This window comes from Perognathus longimembris, chromosome 5 (assembly GCF_023159225.1).
Source record: "Perognathus longimembris pacificus isolate PPM17 chromosome 5, ASM2315922v1, whole genome shotgun sequence".
NCBI lineage: Eukaryota > Metazoa > Chordata > Mammalia > Rodentia > Heteromyidae > Perognathus > Perognathus longimembris.
In genome coordinates this window covers 6282135-6307139 of record NC_063165.1, presented here as the reverse complement: position 1 = coordinate 6307139, position 25005 = coordinate 6282135, and the positions used below count along the sequence as shown (strand labels likewise).

The 25005-nt window shown below is 46.9% G+C and overlaps 1 protein-coding gene across 4 annotated transcripts in view; it reads right to left on the bottom strand.

Annotated features, from left to right (window-relative positions):
- Positions 1 to 25005, bottom strand: part of Runx1 (RUNX family transcription factor 1) — a 217008-nt gene that overhangs the window by 56613 nt on the left and 135390 nt on the right. For all 4 annotated transcript variants that reach the window (XM_048346255.1, XM_048346253.1, XM_048346257.1 and 1 more), the window contains 2 exons: positions 23933 to 24089; positions 3365 to 3469 (listed from right to left, as the gene is read on the bottom strand). In XM_048346255.1, coding sequence (XP_048202212.1) covers positions 3365 to 3469; positions 23933 to 24089 — 262 coding nt within the window. The remainder of the gene's footprint in view (positions 1 to 3364; positions 3470 to 23932; positions 24090 to 25005) is intronic.

Here is a 25005-nt window from a genome sequence, read left to right as displayed (position 1 = left end):
GTTCTGACTTGTTAAGTGGCAGGATGGCTACTATAGAAGAGAGAGTAGCCATTGAACTTGCAAAACACTTCTGTCTGGAATATGCTACTTTCAATACCTCACACTAAAAACAGTGGAGAGGGAGGAAAACATTGAATTTTCTCATCTGTATGACTGACAGATGGGGTACAACAGGTTTTTTTCCTCCCTCAATTCTTGATTCCGACAGCAGGTTGAATGAGTTAAGCTTTCTCCCTGGTCTTTGGTGCAAACACTTCAAATTAAAGTACCATATCTACAATGAAGTGCTACTCTTTACCATTCCTAGGCAACCTTAGTGCTGGGGCCAACGTGAGAGATTACATAAGTCAGTTCCTCATGAAGGAAGGCTATCTGAGAGAACAGGAAACAGATGACAAGAGTTTGGTACCCATGAAGAGAGATGAGCAGATGATCTGTCAGGTAGATGGATGGATAAGAGCCCATACTTAGATACCAATGAGGAATTCCTCATTCCCATCTCCACTTCATCGCCAGCCACTTCCTTTCAACCTCAGCAAACCACTTCCTTTCTCTGGGGCTGTTCTTTCTTATCTTTGAAGTGACTATCTTGAAGGCTCTCAAAATGCTGGGCTTCCTGAGACAAGACAACTTTGCAATAATATTCAACTTGGGACTGGAGAGGTTCCATTCATCCAGGGGCTAACACCATAAACGTGTCCTGGTGGTCATGCATGGTCCTCCCTTACTGTTACATTAGTAAGTGACTATGGTTAGAGTTCTACTCACAAGTAGTCCCCACTTTCAATCAGGACACCCAGATGAGAAGAGAACAGAATACTAAGAGTACTACAGAATACTCAGGACCACTGAGGCTTGGTAGAACAAGCAGAAAAATTAGTGTTTCCTAAGTGGCTTTAAAAGAAAAAAAAAAAATCTGCCTGCATTTGGCTTTTTTCTAGAACTCACTTGTGAAACCTGAGCCTGGCTACCTGGAGCTGTAACACCTATTTATATCATACTGTATCCTTATTTCCACCCATTTAAATTTTCCCTAGACCCTCAAATTCCATTAGGCAGCAAAGGCTGCATGCAAATGGTGCCTCTTGAAGCAAACCTCTTCTGCCTGCTCTCCTACAAACTGTTTTCTTAAGTTATAAAACAGCAGGGGCTATGTACACTGTAGAGACAGGCGGCCTATTACAATCAAGAGAATTTCCCCTGGGTTTGCCAATTCTTAAAAGTCACAAGGGCCACCACGTGGTCAGTTATTTAAACGTTCCAGGAAGTGTGTGCTGGCCGCCAGGTGAAAGCCTGACTTCTTCCACAAGAAAGGGGAAGGGAAGTGGGGGGCTTATAAAAGGGTCCTCTGGGTTAAGCATCTTCTTCAACCAGGTCTGAAATGACCAGCAGCTGGCTGCTGCTTGTTTTAGAGATTTTCCAGCCATCTGTGTCAGTCTGCCAGTGGCATAGTCACCCTGGGTGCTGGCCTTGTTACCCTCCACCGACTGCCTCTCCCAGCCCTGCATGGAGCTCTCCTGTGAGCCTGCTTCCTTTCTGGTCCTCTACTGAGCCAAAGGTCTCATTTAATGCAGGATCACTGTCTGTCTTTAGCTTAGCACCACCAGGTCTGGGTCGTGCAATGCCTCTGTGGACCTGTGATTTGCTCTGTGTGCTATGCACCTATACAGAAGAATCATGACGGGGAGTCCCAGAGCTTCCTGAATCTGGGTATGGCCAAGATGCCTCAATGGGCTGAACAAAGAAAAGGCTGAAAGAGCCCTCCAGGGAAACCCAAGATCAGGAGTGGAAATGCAGGTTAGGAGACTCACACTCGGGGCAGCACCCTCTGCAATCTGCCCGCCGGCCCTGCAGCTTGGGGGGGGGGGGCGCTTTCTGAGGCTCCACCCACTGGGAGAATCAGGTAAGCAAGGCTTAACCAGGACTTCAGGAAAGGCCTGTCACCAGCTGCAGTGACCACTGGACGCCTTGTAGAGAGCCACACCCCAGGGGGCCATTTCAAGCACCCAGGGGACAGATCCACCACCGTGGAGCTGCGAAGGAAACCGGAGCAGAGACAAAGGCGGGGGGGGGGGTGGGGGGGGGAGAAGGGAGGAGATTGGCAGAGGTCGCTCACATCTTCTGAGAGGCAAGTGTCCTAGCAAACAGCACTCATTCCATTGTATAAAGAAGCTCTCATCATTACAGGCATTGTGCAGAAGGTAACACAGAGGTTCAGAGCCTCTGAGACCAGCTGGGGGCTCAAGAACTCGACTTCTGGGCTGGGGATATAGCCTAGTGGCAAGAGTGCCTGCCTCGGATACACGAGGCCCTAGGTTCAATTCCCCAGCACCACATATACAGAAAACGGCCAGAAGCGGCGCTGTGGCTCAAGTGGCAGAGTGCTAGCCTTGAGCGGGAAGAAGCCAGGGACAGTGCTCAGGCCCTGAGTCCAAGGCCCAGGACTGGCCAAAAAAAAAAAAAAAGAACTCGACTTCTGTGGCCCTAGAATTCACCATAGTCTCAATTCCATTCACCTTCCTGCCTCACAGCCTAAGAAGGAAGACACCTAACAACAACAACAACAAAAATGTTTGCCTTCTAACTCAGAGGAGAGAACGATGTTGACTTAACACCAGGAGCCTGGCAGAGTTAGGAGACCAGGGTTTGTGAGCCCACAGACCTGGAGGTGCACCCCGGCCTGCCGGCCTGTGCCAGGGTAGGTGGGACGCAGGAAAACGCAAGAGCGTTACTTCTGTTTCCTCAAAGATAGTCATTAAGTCACCCTGAAGACATCTTCCCTGCAGACTAAACAACTGACTCCTTTTAAAAAAAAAAAAAATGCTTTCCTCACAGGAGCTATTTTTTAGGGCTGGTCTTTCTATATTTACTGTCTTCCCATCTCTATTTTGAACAATTCCACAGTTAGACCGTGCTGTGTGATGGGGGAGGGGGGGTGTCTTCACTTCCAGCCTTCACCAGGTAATACAAGGCTGGTAGCGATGGCCGTTAGTCCCAGCGGTCTGCTCTGACCCTCCGGTCTCTTTTGGCTGTGCCTGTTTGGATAATCTTCCACTCAGTGTGCGTTTCTGGTACTGCTGGACGTCCCTATGTCTTTGACGGTCTGACCTTTAATCTCAAATGGGCCCCAAATGGGTCTCAAGCCTGTCAACAGTCTGCTTTCCTTTTGACCTCCCAGCGGACACTTCCAGAAAGAGCCCAGTGGGTACGTCTGAGGAATGAAGGTGTGAAACAGTGCTACTCCTCCTCCCTGAGGAGCCCGACATCTCCCCGGGGGAGAACTTGAAACCACAGAATGTGCAGTTCCCAAGAGTGCACCAGCTCCCCCCTGCCCCCACACACACACCAAAAGGGCCTCACTTACTTCGGGGTTCTCGGGGACCATCCACGGTGATTTTGATGGCTCTGTGGTAGGTGGCGACTTGCGGTGGGTTTGTGAAGACGGTGATGGTCAGAGTGAAGCTCTTCCCTGTTCAGACCAAACAGAACAAGAGAGGTTGAGGGATGGCCCGGGTCACCGCTGGCCACGCGGTGGTTCACGCCCGCTCCCCAGGCCTGGCGCTGGTAAGGTGACGGGCAACACCACCAACGATTGGGTTTCCCAGCCCTCCCTCGGGTCTGGCTCCACTTACACTCTGGAATGCACACTGATGCTATTATTACTAGGTGTGACACTCCACACAGTGAGAGGGCTTTGATTTCATTACCACTGAGCAACACAGGATCAAGAGCGATTCGAGTTTATATTTCTTCCACATCAAGACTCAGATGGACTCCAGTACTTTCTTACACACACACACACACACACACACACACACACACACACACACACACACAGAGCTCAGGATTGGAATGAGAGCTGTTGATTTCCTTGTTTCTCTTCTTCCACTCCCCATTGTTCTCCATAATGCTTTATAAAATTAGAGCAAAGAGGAGCGATAAAACCAGATCCATCTTTCTCCTCTATCTTTAGATTTCTGTGAATTAAAAAAAAAGTAGCATTTCTAGATTTAAGGATAAATTAAAAGTTTATTTTAATTAGAACTATGAATTAGAATAATGAATTAGGATTATTACAATCCAAATTCTAAGTCAGAATTATTCTACTTGGATTTAAAAATATCAATTGCTGATTATTTTTAAATATTAGTTGGAAATACTGGATTTTTATCAGAACGGCTCATGAGACTGGCCAGAATGAGAGTTATGACCACTAAGTTCATAGATGAACATTCAATTTATAGGTTATGATTCAATAAATACCATTAATACAAACATATGCATGGATCATTATGAAAATATTATACATATACTTAGGAAAGGTAAGCTCAACTTCATTGCTTGTGTTTAATACTTACACATTAAATTCAGTATCTATGTAGTAGTTCTTCAGATAGCACAATGTCTTCTCTAACTCATGTAAGATGAAATGAAATAAAGAAAAACAAACCATGCTCCCTGGGCTGGGAATATGGCCTAGTGGCTAGAGTGCTTGCCTCGTATACATGAGGCCCTGGGTTCGATTCCTCAGCACCACATATACAGAAAATGGCCAGAGGTGGCGCTGTGGCTCAAGTGGCAGAGTGCTAGCCTTGAGCAAAAAAGAAGCCAGGGACAGTGCTCAGGCCCTGAGTTCACGGCCTAGGACTGGCCAAAAAAAAAAAAAAACAAACAAAAACATGCTCCCTTACCTGCTCTGAAAATTATTTGCCATTTAAAAGCTAAACTACCTTCCTGTCCCGTTAGAACAGAATATTTTCAACTATCATTCATGTTTCGATACACAGGCCACACAGAAATGTCAATGAGAATGTGTAATCTTTGAGCACAGCAAGACAGCCATTCCTAATCATAAAAAACCCTGCACCAAATAAAGCTGGGTAACAGTGGCACACACTATAATCCTAGCTACAAAAAGCTGAATGTGAAGCTGTGGTTCAGGTGGGAGATTGTTAGCTATGAGACAAGTGAAAGCAGCAGGCCCTGAGTTCAAACCGCAATATTTGGGCACATGTGCATGCGTGCGCGCGCGCGCGCACACACACACACACACACACAATCGCCAAGGATCCACACTGTATCTATTAACGTCTATGCTACAGAGAAGAGCAGCTGGTGATGCTTGACCACGAAGCCTGCTTTGCACTTATAGTCAATGTCTTGGCTGACCTGGGCAGTGGACCAGGCCAGGATACTTTCTAGGGTATGAGATTCCACACAGACAGAGCCCTGTTAGCACGAGAGGCTCTACTTAGGAATTCTTCCCTATCTATTGGCCTCTCTTGGAAGGGCTAGAAAGTATCCTGCCACGATTACCGCGACCATCGTATGGGCCCTCGGGGTTTGACCCTCACTTTCCCATCCCACGTGCAGCACACTTTCCCCATCAAAATGGAATCCCAGAGCCAGCTTCCGAATCTCCTTTGGAAGACCTCGCCCTCGTTCCTCTTCCTCCAGCCTGACTCTTGTGCTTCTGCGTCCCCATCATGAGGACATTGCGACTCTGCAGTTTAGGCTCCCATCTGCCTCTCCGCTCGCCTCCTCAGGCCTCCTTACACGAGTGCTTCTGCCTTCAAAGCCCAGTGGGTCACGGGCCGCGGGTTTCTCGGGTTGCGGGGGGGGGGGGGGGGCGGGGAGGCTGCCTTGAAGAAGACGCTTTGCTTTGTGGCTATTGCAGAGGAAGTCCCATAAAGGATTCTTCGTGTTGGATGAATTAAGATGAGGGCTGGATGGGGTTGGTGGCCGTTTTGGGCCTAACCTTCCCCTAGGCATACCCCAGCTTCCTTCACAGAGAGGTACGAGAGGAGGATAAGGATGGGACTGCCAGGTAGAGGGAGGGATTTTGATGGGAAAAAAATTTTTTAAAAAGGAGAAGGTACCTTGAAGACACTAAGAGTGGGTAGAGACCTCATCCTGTCCGGATGGGGCTGGAGGAAGGGGAGAGACCGCGCAGAAAGAGGACTGGTTCCTCCAGCCAGAGTTAGATTGCAATTCCCATACAAATTCTGCCTCCCTAGGTCTCAGATTCCTGCTGAGGAGGTGCACGGGCCTCCCCCAGAGTCCAGAGCCCCCTGACGCTTCTTCTGGGCCCACAGGCTCAGCTCCAGCTCCGTGGGAGACTTCAAGGGACGCACCGTTCTGTCTACGTGTTCTTGGGGTTTCTGTATGAAAGTACCACCAACTGGGTGCTGAACATCACAGAAATGTATCCTCTTGCAGTTCTGGAGGCCCCAAGTTCAAGTTCAAGGTGCAGCGAGAGCCAGGCTCCCCTTCCCGGCTCCAGTGATGACTCCATCTGCCTCTTTCTGGCTTTCAGCGTGGCCTTCCACCGTGTGTGGGCATTTCAATTCCTGCCTCTGCCTTCACATGGCTGACACCCCATTGTGTGGACCTTGGGCCCAATGTGCTCTCACCACTTAGGGGTCCCCATCATGGACTTGGAGCCCAGTGGGATTTATCCTTAACTTGACCTCATCTCTTCAGCCATGGCTATGAATGAGGGCGTTTTCTGAGATTCCCAGAGGATGTGAATGGAGAGGGGCTTCCACAGAGCCCAGAGCAAATACAAGCCAGCCATGTTGCTGTGGTGGCCTCATGAAATGACCTGTCCAGCTTTCCAACTGACAGCAAGGAATATGGGTGTCAATAATACTGTCATCTGTAGGTCTGCGTACAACTTACTACTTTTCGAACGTCTTCCTCATATACTATTTCATCCGATGCTCCCAACCATCTCATGAAGTAAGACTGATTTTTATGTCCTTCCATTAAGAGGTAGCAAAGCTAAGGCTCAAAGAAGGTCAGTCAAGGTCAGTCACACAGCTTGTACACACAGCTGGCCCTGGAGCCCCCACCCTGACGGTCACTGTTCTTTGCATTATGGTCATTGATGTCACCAATCACCACCAGCAAGTGCCGTGTCACCAGCATCTGCAACCTAAACCCATGGTATTAAAAGCACCATGCTGGCAGGGTGCTGGTGGTTCACACTGGTGACCTTAGCTACTTAGAAGGCTGAGATAAGAAGATCGAGGTTCAAAGCCACCCAGGACAAAAAAAAAAAGTCTAGGAGACTCTGACTTCCAACTAATCAACAAAAAGCTGGAAATGGAGCTATGGCTCAAGCGGTAGAGTGCTAGCCTTGAGTGTAAAAGCTAAGAGGCAGCAGCAGCCAGGCTCTGAGTTCAAGCCCTCAAGGCAGCATAAATAAATAGTGAATGGATCGATGAATGGTTAAATGAAGCACCATTGCTACCACCGCCCCTCAGGAACTGTATTTCATAGTGAGCTGTGAACTCAGGTTAGAACTCAGCAGCAGTTTCTTCCAGGGCTGGATTTTGGGCTTTTGAATTTTGACAGTGTCCCCAGGGTTAATCGCGCATTAGCCTATGTGGGGAAGACACTGAATCAGAGCAAGGCCTTGCAAAACCATTGCTCATAGAAATTCTTATCATTTTGTGCCTAGGATTCTCCTTTGTGTTTGGTACTGGGACTTGAACTCATGTCCCGCATGCTATACCCTAGCTTTTGTACTTAAGGCTAGTAGTGTTCTACCACTTGAGCCACAGCTCTGCTTTGGGCATTTTGCTGGTTAACTGGAGCTAAGGAGTCTCCCAGACGTTCCTTCCCTGGCTGGCTTTGAACCTGGATCCTCACATCTCAGCCTCCGGAGTAGCTAGGATTGCAGGTGTGAGGCCTGGCGTTTGGCAGGATGTTGTGCAGAGTCGACAGGAGCTTCTGCCCAGCCTAGGCCGTGAGGATCCGTGCGGCCTTTCCAGCCCAGTGATGTGGGTACCCAGGAGGACAAGCGCCTTCCGGTCTCCCTCTGCTCTGTTTATAGCTTTGAACACAAGGCCATCTGTTTTTTATCTCACAGACAGCAATAATGTTTTTTTCCCCCTTTCATAGGAAAACATGACATTCTCTCCTAGGATGCAAACCCGCCTTCCTCTTCGTTTGTGTTCTTCCTGTCAGGCCTGGCATCAACCGCCACAGCGGGCTCCAGGTAGCCACGGGGCATGTCTGACGGAGGCTCTGACTGTGGGCACCACGTGCTCTGCCCTCTGCCTGCCCCGGCCCAGGACGGCTGCCGAGACACAGCCCTGCCTGGCCGGCACCTGCAGACGTGGGAGCTTCTGCCCCGGGGCTCGGGAGTGATTAGCAAAATTCCCTCATTAAAATGACCTGTGGGCCTGGTATTTGAAGTAGGTGGGTGTGGAGATTGAAAGAGTCTCAAGTGTTTTTCTCGGCAAGCCGGCAAGCCGAGGCCAGAAGAACGAGGAGGAGCCAGAGGTGTAGAGCAGCAGCGCAGGGTGGTTAAAGAAAAGCAGCCTGATGGGCAGGGAGAGAGAGCAAGTTCAAGCTCCTGGGCCATCCGGGCCTGTGGATGGTGCGCGGAGGATCCTAGGCCTGCCCCAGGTGTCAGCTGCCAGGTCACACAGGTCACCCGCCTTTTCCCGGTTAGAGATAAGAGGCTCCTAGTTTTGTAGGTCTGTCCGGGCTGTCTCTGAGCTGTGGTCCTCAGATCTCAGCTTCTTGAGGACTCAGCACGACAGGCGTGAGCCACGGGCACCTGGCGAAGGTCCTGGGGATTTATGCTCGGAAGCGGCGGGAGGCAACAGAGTGTTTCTCTAATCGTGTGGAAGCTCACGGGGTGGAAGGGCGTTTGATGGACCGACAGTCAAGCTGACGCCCCGGGTTCAAATTCCCGCCGGCCACTTGCCGGTGGCTTTGTGACATCTGGGGGGACAAGTCACTTAATAACCTCCCTGAGGTCCCTGCTTCGTCTGGAAAAGCCAGGGGAGCGATAGCACTTGCAGGGCACCCAGCCTGGCTGCAGATCAGATCAAATCACGGATATAAAGCAGAGCACTAAAGACACCCGCAGTCAATGTCAGTTTCGTTCTTAAATATGTGAGAAGAATGATTCTATGAGAGACAGGTGTGTGCGTGTGTGTGTGTGTGTGTGTGTGTGTGTGTGTGTGTGTTCAGCAGGTGAGGGCCCCCCTGCTACAGGGCCCAACTTCAACTTGAACTTCCAAAGTTCACTTTGGCCTCACCAGCTGGCAGAGTCTCTGCAAGGCACAACCAGGACTGGCTGATCCACTACATAAACAAGCCAGGACCGCAACATGTGTCGTCTCTCCCCCGACGCCAGTTTGTCCATCCAAAACACTAAATACTAAACTGCTTTATTTAGTCAGCAAGAAGGTCACTGGGTGAGCCACACTCGGGGTGTGGACACACCCCGGGGGGTGGACACACTCGGGGCTGTGATGGGACAATGACATGCCCTCCAAAGCCACGGGGCTTGACTCCACGGTGAACTCCCAACAGGCCAGAGTGGAGTAATAAAAATCACGGCTGGGCCCTACCCTTCCGAGGGCCGAGGCCCGTACTCTTCCCCCCGACACATCTGGAAAGAGGCTAGCCTTTCCAGGGAGGAGGAACACAAAGCCAGAGGAATGGCTCAAAACCACTTCTTGCCCCGCTGGGGACTGTGGTAAAGGTTCCGCCTGTGAGGTTCAGCCGGGGTCCTTCCATGCTTGCTGGAGCCCAGGGGTGGCTCTCTCTCGGCCCCACGGGGACCCCACAGCCGTACCCTTGCTTCCTGGGTAGACTGTCCCTCCATGGTGGCTCTAGATTGTCAGCCTCCTTGGTGTAGGTTGGGACCCATGAGTCATCTTCTCCTTTCAGGGACAGTTTCTGGGGATGTGAAACTCACCCTTTGTCACGAAAAGGAAGATTGCAAGCAAGGGCTCTGTCTGCCCCCCCCCCCCCGGGGGGGGAAGAGTCTCCTAAAAAGCAGGACCAGGACTTTTTTTTTTTTTTCCACTCCCTCCCTCAGTGGCTCTGCAAGAAAAAGCAGCCAGGCTCCCAAACGAGAAACACTGGAGAGACGGAGGGAAAATAAACCAAGGCAGCCAGTCAGGGCTTCGAGAATAGTCTTGGCAAATTCAGGAAATCCCCAGGTTCTCAAAGGTTGCAAGGTGATTTCTCCTTGGATGAATACATGACCCCAGGTCTCCTCCTGACCGCAGATAATCAAGTATTCAAATGAACGTAACCTTAGATTCCAGGGGCGGTCTGCATGAGGAGCCTTTTTCATAATGCGCTTTCGGTTTTTCTTTCTCATTTTTCCACTGGAACAATTTCACGGCCAGAATTCATGCTTTTTTGCTCTTCTTCCATTTCCTTACCCAAACACCTCTATTTTTGACAGTGGGGCTGTACAGTTCATTTATTTGGAGGACTTGCGAGGAGGGTACAATTCCTTTGAGTTCCACAGAATCTCCTGGCTCCTCTACAGTAAACTGAATGGAGATGTTGGGTATACCTGCAAGCCAGAATGAGCACCAGGGACTTATAATACGGGGCTCAGTTTTCCCTAGGGCAGTGGGTGGTTTAAAAACTAGCTGTTCTCTGCTCAGAGAAAGGCAAAGGTGTGTGAAACATTTCCTCTGGAGAATTTCTACATAAGTGACTGGTTAGAGGATCGGGGCCACCTTTGATCCATCTCTGTATGTTTTTTTCTGTTCTGAAGCCATAAAGTAGGGACTGATGAAGGAACCAATACATGCCTTGGCACTTTCACTTGGGCATCCAGTTCTTTGTGACATCTAACTCCAGTTGGGAGGCATGGCTTTCCTTTCTGAGACTGAGCTCTACCTTAGTAAAGCAATGGGTAGGCCAGCCTTTCTTTGCCCAGAATATGCCCACCCCACCCCCCCATCCACATCCCAGGGTTTCACAACCCAGGATCCAACCAATCACAGATCAAAAATAGAAAAAGACACGGCATCTGCACTAAGCAAGCTCAGTCCTTTTTTCTCATCATTATTCCCTGAATAATGGAGTCCAACTACTTACATAGTGCTGATGTCACATCAGCTAGTATAAGTCATCAAGAGATGATTTATAACATAAGGGAAAGAAGGATGTGTGTGCGTTGTACACAAACACGATGTCACTTTATATAAGGCCCTGGAGAATCTATAGATCTTGGGGTGTGTGTGTGTGTGTGTGTGTGTGCGCGCGCGCGTGTGCGTGCGTGTGCACATAGGAGGTTCCAGAACTGGAACTAACAGGGGAGGACGAGTGTATCACCCAACCTCTAAAACACCATGAGGCTCTCATGCAATTCTGTTTCCCCCCACCCCCCGGGATTTGAAATATTCCCTCCTGATCATCCTTCTCCTATTGGAACCACAGTTCCCCAGATCTCAGCCAATGAGGCCAGTTTTATACCACACACATCCAAGACACTGAATTCACAGCTTGCTCGGGGCTAAAGTCATACTTGTTGCTTGGTCCCTCCATCCAGGAGAGTCTTCTTGTTCAACACACCCAGATTCTCCAGGCTTCACTCACTTACAGACTGTGTACCCCAGGAAGGGACCACACAGAACAGATGACCAAACTGACTTCCTGTAGGTTTGCTACTCCTTTCCACGCCTTAATTCGCACCCTAGGGCTATACAGATACACCCAGGCTGCACGCACTCAGCTAGTCAGGAAGGCCCAAGGCGAAGGGCCTGGGGTGGGGGGGGAAGGTAATTTGGGTCCTTAGTTCCTGCCCAAGTAAGATTCCTGTGTGAGATGGAAAAAGGGGGCAGGTGGTCTAGAGACTGAGGGGGAAGAGAGAAGCTTTGGTCAAGCCTGGACTGGGAGCCGACTTCTCGGTGTTAGTGACATTTACCAAATGGGGTGTTTTCATGCTGGTCTAGGGCTGGCTGGGAGAGGAAATAGATGTCCAGTCCCCGGCACGCTCCGGAGATCCTTCCTGTTCTTCAGACTAAGTGTACCTTCTACCATTTGAATCTGGTAATGTCAGCTCTCCTCTCTCAAAGCCTGCTGGCAGTGCTCCGAGCTGCTGGGACCAGACCACATGCCCCGGGTCGATTTCCAGGTCCCTCTCTGTATTGCCATGCCTTCTCTATGGCCTGGAGGAAGAGAGACCCCAGAGCACCTCTCCGAACTCAGCAGGCCAGGAGCCATTCTACTCTGTGCCTCCTTCAGGTCTCATCAGAGACCACAATCTGCCTGGGGAGACTGTGCCACTCACCAGGCTCAGTGTCGCTGGCTCACTTATTCCTGCTGTGCCTACCTCTGCCATAATACTGTCCGCTCAGGATGGCAATCTCCTACTTAACCGTTACTCCCTTACAAGCCCCAAGCCTATAACTTTTCTTCACTAACCTCTGTGTCTTCACAACCCAGTGCCTGACTCACACGAGGCATGCAATGCATATCCACAAAATGAATGAATGCTATGCCCTCCACAAATAACCTTAAGGGACAAGGCAGGGGCATAATCATAATACCACGGAAACAGGCATGATACTTTCAATACATAATCAATGCCCAGCGAATGTCGGTAACGATTACATTATTGTGTGTGTGTGTGTGTGTGTGTGTGTGTGTGTGTGTGTGTGTGTGTGTATGCCAGAGCTTGAACTCAGGGCCTGGTCACTGTTCCTGAGCTTTGTGCTCCAGGCTAGTGCTCTACCACTTGAGCCATAGCTCCACTTCCACTTCTGGCTATTTTTTTAGTCGTTACTTGGGGATAAGAATCCCAGGGAATTTCTTGCCAGGGCTGGTTTTGAACCAGGATCCTCAGATCACAGCCTCCTGAATAGCTAGGATTACAGGCATGAGCCACAGAGGCCCAGCTAAATCTGTATTTCTACGGCTTCAATGTGATCTAAGCTCAAGGACTGGGCTAGAATGCACGGTAAGTGTATAGCAAGATCTCTCCCCACTTAACGGTCAGATGAACCAACTCTCTGGTTTCTATGTGGCCACAAGAAGAACGGCATTGTGGGTATTCACTTGTGATGTATGAAAATGCCGACTTACAGCCTTAAGAAAGGCTTCCGGGGAGCAGGCGGGATGGCTTGAAGCACCACGCCAGGCAAGCCACGGTGGCACCTACCATAAAACGCTTCTAAGCTTGGGTGGAGGCAGCAATTACCGCTCAGGAAGAATGTGATGCTACGGTGCCAACCCGGGCAGCAGCCCTGTCCTCCACAGAACAAAGGGATTATTCTGCTTCATTGTTAAAATGCAGTGTTTATTGTTAAAATACCATCGGAGAACTAAAAGGGGCATGTATGAATCATAAATATTTGCATGCCATTAATGTTTGGACAAAGGAGTTGGACAGACTAAGTTGGGAGAACGTCTTTTCCCATGGGGGGGGGGGGGAACTGCTTCAAGTTACAGTGCATATTTAATTTCATCTCGTCCATTGCTAATCTGAAATCTCAGTGCATATAACCCTTTCACGGCCTCAGAAATCTTTGGAACCAAGGGGGAAGAATAGGAGCTGAAGTTTCCACTTTAAAACTTCACCTACATTGCATGTAGAAGAAAAACATTTTTTTTTCTGCCTTTGGAGTGTGTGTGTGTGTGTGTGTGTGCATGTGCGCACACACACACACACACACACACACACACACACACACAGAACTCAGGGCCAGGCATTATCTCATGGTGGATTTTTTTTTGCTGAAGGCTATTCTTCTACCACTTGAGCCACATCTCCAATTCTAGCCTTGGGGGTGGCTAATTGGAAATCAAGAGTCTCACGGACTTTCCTGCCTGGGCTGGCTTTCAACTGTGATCCTCGGCTCGCAGCCTCCTGAGTAGCTAGAATTACAGGCATGAGCCGCCGGCACCTGGCCTATTTGGATATTTTTAACATCATTACGGGCTCTGCAAAATCAATATAGGCCGAAGGGCAGCTAATAAGAAGCATAGCATGTCTGTCCTGTCCGGTACCAAATGATGTTGTGAGCTAGATGGCCCCCACCCCACTTGCCTCCACGGACAGGGTTGCTATTGGCCCTTTGTTACTCAATCAAGAACCTCCTGTCACTGGAACAACCCCCAAGTCTTATCTGGAGTAATCAATCCTCTCTGTACCTCCTACTCTGAGAACAAAGGCGGGGTCACACAACAAAGGCTCAGACAGGTCACACAACTTGCTCAAGGACACACACTTTTAAGCCAGAGGTTCGCAATCGAGGGTATCAAGGGTATCGCTCTCCAGCCTCCCCAGGGCCTGGCTAACCTCTGTGGACATTTCCGGTTGTTATGCCTGGGAGGGTGGGTGTCACAAGTTACCTGACCGTAGACCAGGACGTGGCTGCACAAAGCATAGCACAGCCCCACATCAAAGAACAAGCCTGAAGTCAAAATGGGTTCAAGCTGGGTCACTTGTCTGACCGGAAGGGCCCCCAGGAAAGTCTGGGTACTGGTCATTAGGCTCTACTGTCCATAAAGTACAATCGGTCGCGCGCAAGTATTTAGTGAATGACCACCAAGTAGCAGACACAAGCCTGGCTGTCGAGGTGACCACGTGGTGCTTCTCTGCCCCTAAGGGCGCTATTATCTTTTGGTTTCTAGAAAGTTCTAATAATAATCATGCTCTCGAGGGGTTCCCAGCTCATCCTCATTTCTTCTCCCCAGAGACTGGGTGTCGGTAGCCGCCGTGGGTCCCCTTGCCTTCCACTGACATCCTAAAGCGTTTGCCCTGGTCACCTTTGCTCCCATTCACATCTACTGCAAGGACTACGCTGAGCTCCCAGCCGCCTGGCTCAGAAGCCACCACAGAGAACGCCGATTCTAACCGTTAAACCTAGCTGGTCACAAATAAGTGGCCACGGGCCCCAGCTCCACATAGTTGCTCTGTGTGCAGAGCTTTGGGGGAGAGAGTAAGGTCCCCGTAATGAGTGAGCAATGAGAAAAAAGAAAACAGTTACCGCCAACCTCTCTGAGCTAGGCACCAGTGGTTCACGCCTGTCCTCCCAGCTACTCGGGAAGTTGAGGTCTGAAGATCACTTTAAAACGCCAGGATAGGCAGGAAAATCCCTGATCTCCAGTTACCCACCCAAAGCAGAAGTAGAGCTGTGGCTCAAGTGATAGAGAGCACTAACCCTGAGAGGAAAAAAAAGCTAAGGGACGGCCTCCAGACCTTGAGTTCAAGGAGGCCTAGCTCAAGTTCAGTAGTGACAAGACTCTGATTTTTTAAAATAGTTTTCCCCCTGGATCTCAGCATAGAAAGAAAGGTGATTGTAAAACGAAGGTACCCACATGGGCAACTGAAGACTTTCTGAGAGCCCCGTCAGTCACCAAGCCAGCTGTGGGCACAAAAGCAGGCTATTCTGTCTGAGATGTTCCAGCTCCCTGAGAAGCTGGCAGAGCCTCTGCTTGCGGTTGCTGTCAAATGTAGGGACCTGCACCTGTGTAGCCTTCTGCAAGTGTCAGCGGCAGGTGGAGGGACTCCTCAGCCAGCCCTGTCCTGTCTGTGAGCAGTTGGCTTCAGGATGGTGGGCGGGTGGGCGGCACAGAGGAGCAGAGATGGAACAATTCCATGCATATAACTTGCTGGGATGTTTGCAGGCTTGAAACATCTCTTTTGTCCCAGAGAGGTCAAAAATCAGCCCTAACAGGGAGTTAGGAAGACTAAAGTCAAAACTGATCAGCACGGATGCAGCTAAGATAATAAAGAGGACTTGACCCCTAGCTCCTCATTAATAAAAGGCAGATAAGCCAGGTGCTTTCTCCTGGGCCCACACCCTCCCGTAATCCCAACTACTCTTGAGGCTGAGATCTGAGGAATGTCATTCAAAGCCAGCTCAGGCAGAAAAGTCAGTGAGATTCTCATCCCCAAGTAACTGCCAAACAGCCAGAAGAGGAGCTTGTGGCTCAACTAGCAGAGCACCAGCCTTGAGCAAAAACACTCAGGGACACAAAACCCAGGCCCCAAGTACCTTAACAAAACAACCACAACAAAAACGATAAATGGTTGACACTGACTGTCTTCCACAGAATGATTCCCCGCCCCCCCAAAAAAAGAAGGGAAATCATCCCTATAAACCCCAAACCCACGCCTTGAGCAAACGTGAGGTTCCCATCCTCCCAGCCCCCAGTGGAGATCTGATAAGCTCACAGATAAACAACGCCACTCCGGCCACCCAACTCCCAGGGCATCACCACTATTTGCACAAGGTGACTCAACAGAGGCCACACACTGCCCCAGGGGGCTGGCCAGCCTCTCATGCACTGGACAGCGGCCACCCTGGGTCAGGGGATGGTTTGGATGAGCGGTGCGTACAGCTCCTACAGCCCCTACATCCGTGCGGGTCCTTCATCTCCAGTGAAAGCAAGGAGTGATCTAAAGATGAACGGGAAAATGACTCCTCTCTTCCTTGAGAAAAACACGGCTAAAGTGGTTGGAAATGAATGTCTCCTCGGTGAGGAAACCAGAGGAAACACATTTCAATCAAGCAGCAAATTGGTATGAGCCTCTTACAGGAGGCTGCTGGGATTTCCTTAGGATTTATGGGTCTACCACTACCTGACATTCCAGTGGAGAAAGTTCAGGAAGAGCAAGCAAATGAGGATACCCTGCCTGATGTAGAATGCCAGCAGCTGGGTGATACACACCGCACAATCCCAAGTCAGTGCAACACAAAGTGAACACTATCATTCATTCCATCCTGCACCCAGACAGAAGTACATCTCCATTAAAGGCACATCAAAGACGGAGGGCAGGCCTCACCCCAAATCTGCTGACACATGTTTACAAACATAACTGTCAGGTGTGCGATTCACCACCCCCACACCCTGCCAGGGAAGTGACAAGTCTGGTGCATTTGAACATAATCACAGGCAGCAAATTAAGTCTACATTGCTCATGTACTAATTTCTGTTAATTGCTTTATTTGGGCTTTCCATGAGAAGATGTTATTCACATGGATTTAATCCTCAAAAACATTTTGATCCAAGAAGTCTCCTGATGGAAACACACACACACACACACACACACACACACACACACACACACACACACACACACCACTAACTAGGAATCCTAAACCCCGTACTTGCCCAGTGCTGGTGACTCATACCTGTAACCTTAGTTACTTAGGAGGCTGAGATCTGAGGCTCGTGGTTCAAAATCAGCCTGGGCAGCAAAGCTTGTGAGAGTCTTATCTACAATTAATCACCAAAAAGCCAGGAGTGGAAATACAATGCCAACCTTGAGTGAGAATGTGAAGCTCTGACTTCAAGGCCCAGTTATAGGCACAAACAAGCCAACACTCATACACTCCTTCTATATGGACTGCACAGTCGGTGCTCTCGTCCTCAAATTCTACATCAGGGCTTGCAAACAGCCACGGAGCAAAGCTATTTGGAAAATTAAAAAAGACGGCATCTGTACTGAACATGTCTTGCCATTGTTCTCCCAACGACACCCTACAACACCCATTTACATGACATGATGTCTATTATGTAATAAGCAATGTGGTGATAATTTAAAGTAGATGAGATGTAGGTTACATGCAAACGAGGTGTGTCACTTTGCATAAGGGATTTGAACATCTGCAGAGTCTAGTATCAAAGGAGTTGGTATTCTGGGGCCACGCCTCCCCAGATATCCAGGGCAACTATACGTGGATACTCATCAACATCCCCTTCTTTAATAATCACCAGCTGAGAGAAAACAGCCGTCAGACAGTGTCATGCCATCTCTACTTCAACGAGTCATTTTTCTTTAAAAATTAAAAAAAAAAAGAATCCAGAAACATAGACCGTGTTCTTCCATAACCAGTCTCCTCCACACTCCCTCGCCCTTCACTAACCATCACAAAAAGAAAATACAAAACTGATTTATTAGAACCAGAGCCGTGTGGCAGCCGTTGGCTAGATCCCTGTTTATGTCTGTAAATGCTTGCTGTTGAAACAGGAAGCTCTAAAAATCATTCAGGCATTATTTCTCTCAGAGCCACTTTCTGATTGATTGTCTTCTGTCTTGACCAAAAAGAACTGGCTTCACTGAATGTCAGCCGGCTGGCAAAGAAGAAACACGAGGGTGGACCGTCAAAAAAAAAGGGCAGCTCCTGCCCCTCCACTGGAAAAACAGCATTCATCCAAGCCATACAGAAAAAGCAATCCAAGCAATCAAGAAAAGCTCTCTGACATCGTCAGCAAAGACTGGAACGTCATAAAATCAGCAAGGAAACTATGAAGGATAAATTGTGGCTTTTTTTTTTTTTTTTTTGGTACTTGCAGGAGGGTCTTTTTTTGGGCCTTGCTATGGTTGGGCCACTCTAGGATTAAACAGGACAAGGAACAACTTGCTTGAAAACAGTGTTGCTCCTCTTTCAAATGTAGATGAGAATGAGGAACTTGATCTGTAAGGAGAAATTTTGTATCATATCTTGGATGCAGGATTAAGACCTGACATGGAAAGGAGGTATTTGCTATGGCTACATCAGAAGCTGAAGCTTTTCTGGCTCCTCCTTAAATCTGAAGACAAGATTCCAGTCAATATCCTATTTTAAAGTGTAGATCAATAGCAAGAGATAAAAAGGAAAGAGGATGGAAAGTTTATTTATCTATTTATTTTTGTGTCAGTCATTACCGGGGCTTGCATTCAGGGTCTCCCTCTCTTACTTGGTTTTCTCATCCAAAGCTGGTACTCTCTATCACTTGAGTCACACCTTCAATTCCAGCTGTTTGTTGGTCAATTGGAGATAAGTCTCACACTTTTTTGTCCCAGCTGCTTTGGGACCATGATCCTCACATCTCAGCCTCCTGAGGAGCTAGGATAACAGGAGTGAGCCACCGCACACAACTGGAGAATTGATTTTAATATCCCTCATATCTTTTCCTTGTAGTCTCCATAGGAGATCTCAGTGCCAGGTTGTATAGCCTGCTCTGATTACATTATCCACGGAATACCTCTGGGATTGGCAGATGGATTTGCCTTTCCCGTGTTAGATAAATCTGTGATCGCACAGCTTGACTTGGATCCTAGGGTAATATCATGAGTCATTCTTTTGCTCCTCAGAAAAGACACTACATAAATACATCTATTCTTGTGTAGAATATCAATATAGTTTATCTTTCCCTAAATATACCTTCTCTTCTATCTCATCTGAAAGGCAATATCTCCATTCTGTGCCCCCAAATCATGTTAAAAACAACGTAGGGGCTGAAACTCCCTTCAGTAACCAACACGACATAAATATGAACTAACCCAGATTATGACAGGATAAATATTATGTCTGGGAAGACATCCATCCATAGCAAGAGCAAACGAGTAAATTTCACTTTATAAAAGCATTGGGAAGGGTACTATTTAGAAACTGGGCAGGGTTAAAGTTGCCAAGGAGGTCAACATAAACAACAAATGTCACCAAGAAATGAAACCCTTTCCTGGCAGGCCACAGAACACGTAGGCCTTTTAGGACTGGAACGATACTCTAGCTCAGGAGCCAGGGCCTACGGCGCCCTGGAAAGAGGCTGTCCAAGGGATGACAGACACCCACACATCGTGCCCCCTCCCCTGAACAAAGCCTGGACTGGCGGTTTGAACAGGATCTACTTTTGTAACCATATGAACCAGGCCCTGGCAATCACCAAAGGATATGCCATTGCAGTGGCCCATGCAGCTAGACAGCATCTGTCTCATATTTTTGTTGTTTCTTCATTTTCTGGGTATCTACCGTGTTAAACGCATTCCTGGGCTGCCCATCCATGTTCCAAGCAAAAGCCATTTACAGAGTCTCTGGGCCTGGATTCCTAAATGGCTCACTCTGGAAACTGAAATTCAACATGGAAAATTTTCAAACGTGTGCATTTTCCTCAACTCTGGGGAAAAGACTTCCGAAGGATTTTCGAAATTATCAATGGCATTTCAAGAGGATTAAACATCACAGTGCTAAGAGACATAGGAGGAAATGAATGGTAAATTCCCCCAGGCTCACAATGTGGCAGATGACAGAGCTTGGTAGATCTCTTTTTCGGCTCTGAAATAAACTCGCTAAAGCTGTATTCACTGATAGATCAGTTCCTTTCCAAATGATTAAACACTTCAACAGAGACAAAGGGACAAATCGTTCACAGATGTCACTGCTAAACTTTCTTAAATGTCATGGCATACTTTCTTATAAGTGAACATATAACTCTGGGTATACATTGACATAAACTGCTAAGCTAGTTCACTTCACTGAAGAGAATTCCTTTTGACCTCAAACTTGGATTTTCTAGAGGTGACTCATAGTCCCAGGCCATGTGATTAAAATGTTCATTGTTCTGAAGAACTATCTACCTGTGTACTCTCCTAATCTCAGGAGTCCTGGGGTCTTCTCTGAGTTTGCTACCCCTCTCATCTCTGGGGAGTGGCTATCTTCTCCTCCTTTGTAAAGGCATGGCTAATTTACATGGAGATACTGAATCAAAGGAAGAAACATTCCAAGAGGGAGTCCGGGTTTACAGCCCACTGGAATGGAGAGAGAGGAAAAGGAGGAAGAAGATTCAAGCTGCTAAGGCCTTGTCCAATATTTTGAGGGGCCAGTGTAGTGAGCAAGGCCTTGAAAGCCGGACAGGCAGGTTTTCCCAGTTATGGGCTAAACCCAAGTTAGGAGCTGTGATCCTGGACATCAGCCAGGGCCCAGACAGATCCGTTTGGTGGAAGAAAGAAAAATCCTCCTATATACCTCATCTGCCACATTTCTGCCAGGCTGACGATGACTAGGGCTGGGACATTTCTTCCTACCTTTCATTTTGCACTAAGCATTGTCCCCTCTGGAAAACCCATTCCTGAGAGAATTCACAACTGGCACAGAGGTGTCCAAAAGAAACTAAAGTCATGAACTTCTGGGCTACTGGCTGCGTGGCATGTCAAAGCCAAAGGCTTATTTTCAAGCACATTTGCAAAAATAGAAAATGAAACAGTAGATTGTCTTAAGATCCCTTACTAAAACATAATGAAACGTTTAGAGGATAAAAGTGAGGAAGATTAAGACTAATTGTGAAAATTAGCAAGACTCATCTGCTTTCTTCTTAATGGGAAGCGAATTGCAATAAAGAAAAGAAAAAGGAAAGAAGTAGGAGGGAACCTAGACAGGCTTTGATGTGGACACTTGAAAGAGCAAAACTGAATTGTATTTTTGAACTGCGGAGTGAAATTGTGAGACAAAAAACAAGTTGGACACCATGATGACTCATTTTACCTTACAGCATTGTCCCCTCCCCCCAAGTTGTCTCCCTCCCCCTTGAGACCAATATTACACATGGTAACCATAACTCGGTGAAATATTCGAGTCATTTACTTTTATTTGTTCACTTATTTATTTATTTACTCGGCTGGTCCTGGCCTTGAAACTTTAGGGCCTGGGTGCTTTCCCTTAGCATTTTCCACTCAAGGCTGTTGCTCTACCACTTGAGCCATAGCTCCACTTCTGGCTTTTTGATAGTTTAATCACAGCTAAGTCTCCGTGACTTTTCCTGACTGCGATGACTTTGAACAGCAATCCTCAGATCTCGGGATTCCTGAGTAGATCGGATTATAGGTGTGAGCCACCAGCACTGCCATGGGTTCCTTACTTGTTCTGGATTATTACTGATCAGACTGCATTCAAAACAAATATTGTCCATTTATGGCATATACTTAATTTTCTCTTTTCATTCTAGGCTAGAGAAGACCGTCAAGTCTTGGTAGGAGCTATTTTACCTTTTTTTTCTTTGGTGGGGGGAGTGGTTATTCAAACTCAAGGGCACACTGGCACAAACCAGCCAGCCGAATGCAAACAATCCACACCTTGGGGAAACACTTCACTGCCACCCAAGTAAACACAAGCACCTATTAGTCACCTCCTCAAAACGGCCAGAAATGGCCCAAGAGGGGTGAGAGACCAAGCCTCACTACCTCACTACCAGAAAAATAAGTATGCTACTTTTGAAATTTTATTCGTCATTACCACCAACATCCACTACAGAATTTCTTAGGAGGAAAAAACCACACACACACACACACACACACACACACACACACACCAGTAACAACCATGTCACTGACATAGGCCTCTACATGACTGTCCCAGCTTTTAAAAACCACACACACACACACACACACACACACACACACACACACACAGTAACAACCATGTCACTGACATAGGCCTCTACATGACTGTCCCAGCTTTTAAAAACCACACACACACACACACACACACACACACACACACACACAATAACAACCATGTCACTGACATAGGCCTCTACATGACTGTCCCAGCTTTTATAACCAGCACCCGACTCACAGACCAAATGTCACTCAGCTAGCTGTTTTCTGAAAGAACTCCACCAGAACTGAGTGAAGGTTGTTTGCCAGGCAGAGGGGCCTGGAAGTGGCTCTGGGCCCTTTATCATTTATGGGATTCTCACCCACACCGCCAGCCGCTCATCTAAAGCCTCCAAGATGTTTTCTAAACACACACCTCTGAATCATAATGCGAATTCCATTTACTGAAAGGCAGAAACTTTTAATATAACAGGGGAACCCATTTAATGACTTATGCTTTTATATCTTATAGCATGCTTTCAATAAGTGAGCATAATTTCCTTTGAACCACCCTGTTATTAACTTAGCACTAGGAACATATATTTTCAATCATGTTATATGTTTTTAAAAATAATTTCTCTATGATTCTCTATGATTCTATTATGAAAATGCTCCAGATAGCTTAGGTAGTCAAAACAACAACCAGGAAAAGAAGACAACCAACACCTATTTACCTTTTCTGCCTCTTCCACTAGGCAATTCCATGAGAACATAGTTTCTAATGCTCTCTCTCTCTGTGTGTGTGTGTGTGTGTGTGTGTGTGTGTGTGTGTGTGTGTGTGTGTGTGTGTGATGATAGTAGGTCTTGACCTCTGGGCCTGAGTACTATCCCTTAGCCCTTTTCAGTCTAGCTTGTTGCTCTCTACCACATGAGCAACAACTCTACTTCTGGCTTTTTTTTTTTTTTTGATTGGAGATAAGTGTCTCATGGACTTTCCTGCCTGGACTGGCTTAAAACTTGAATCCTCAGATCTCAGCTTCCAGAATAGCTTGGATTACAGGCATGAGCCACCAATGCACAACTCTAATTTTAATTTTTGAAAGCCATTAGAAAGAATAATGGCTACTCTTATACTTAAATGTCTTTAAATGGTAGTTCTTTTTTCTATTACAAGGACTATTTCTATTAGGTATTTATCCTGTCTTTTTTATTAAACTGGAAGCAACTTTTATTTCTAAGCTATTCCATAGTATACTATAAAATGACAATTAAAAACAAATTGTCCTATGTTTCTCAATTACACCTTAGCAGTTGTTGATAATTATAAAAACAGGACATAGGTTATTACACACAGAAAACCTACAATACTTGGAAATCATTGAAAACCAGAGATGATTACAATGAGCCAAGAAGATTCCTTTGTGACCTAATACTTGAAAATAGGTTAAAGGAAGGAAAAGAAAAGCATACACACAACTGAATTCGTTAGAAGTTGAACATGATTGGGATCTGAATTTCGTTAAAAGCTGAACATGATTGGGATCTGAAATGTGACATGTGCCTAATCTGTACTCCCAAATCACCAAAAAACACAGCAAGGAGTCATACTGTCTTCAATGATGCTAACTAACATTATCCATCATAATTTGCCTTAAGAAGGCAAGCTAGCTCAAAACTACGTGCCTCTTAAAACCACTGAAGTGATTGACTGAAATCTGTTCCTTGTCACAGAAAGCACCAGTCTTAAGTTCAAAGCTTCCATTAGATCAATTTTTTGATTATCAAATAGAGAACCCCTATTGTACAATCTTGGTTTCCATGGCGGTCTTACATTTCCACAGGGTAGTAAAATCCTAAGGGATTTTGTTGAAATTTCACATTTCATGTTTGGCACGTTGCATGTAATTCTTAAACTGATTTGGTCACTGAAAGCTAAAAAATATAAAATTTCAGATTTTTTTTTTTAAAGGTTGGGGTTGCAAGAACAGTAAGAGCAACCAATATGGCAACTGTTAGTTTTGAAATTGGGAGGAGAGACTTGGTGGTTCCAGTGCACTTTCAATAGGCACCTACCTCTTCCGCTCCGACCCACAAACCTGAGGTCATTGAATCTGGCGACTTGGTTCTTCATGGCCGCAGTAGCGTTTCTCAGCTCGGCCGAGTAGTTCTCGTCATTGCCTGCCATCACCGTCACCAGAGTGCCATCTGGAACGTCCCCCAGGGCCACCACCTAGACACCAGCCAAGGGGCAAACACAGACGTCACCAAAGTCACACCAACACCTTCCTGCTGTCTGCCACGGCTCGGAAATGGTGTTCAACGATATGGTTTAGTTTTCAAAGACATAAGGCATAATAATTGTAACTCACACAACACAAAACTGTTTAAAGCAAAGCTTGTTTTACTTTTTCCACTGCATTATATCTAACTAAATATAAATTTTCTTTTATTTTTTTCCTTTGGTTTTCTTTTTTGGTAGGATTGAACTCAGGTCCTTGGGCTTGCTAGAGTACTTGTCCACTAAGCTATGCTACCCCCTCCATAACTAAATATAAATTTTCAAATAAAGACACACCAAATCATCTAATCAAGCCATACAAGGTTTTATAACACTGAAGGAACAGGATAGACAACAGGAGAACTTCGAAAAGCTATGCCAACTCATTAATGCAATCATAGCTTCTTAATCCTTTATATATGAGAATGCAAAGGCTTAGGTTTCCAAATCTATAACTCAACCTATCTTTCAACAGAGCCTCAGCTTGACTTTTGTTTAACCTTATCTCTACTAAAATTAAGTTATTCCTTTGCTGAGGATAATTAAATGACTGACCTGTCCCTATTCAGTCCACTTTTGGTACTCCTACTTGCTTCCATTAGATTGAGTTTCCCTAGCAATGAACTCTGACATACAAGGAAGAAAACAAGTCAGAAGTATACTTGTTGTTTATTATTTAATTACACAGTTGAAAAAAGAAGAAAAAGGGGCTACTATTGTAACCATTCTTCTCAAATTAAAGATAGAGCAGAGGAGAACTGTTTTATCTCTGAGTTCCTGATAGGTGACTAAGATGTTCTCCAAATTCAGCTAACCTTTTGAATGCAACTGAAAATGTATGAGTTTGTTACCAGGGCTACTGAAGAAA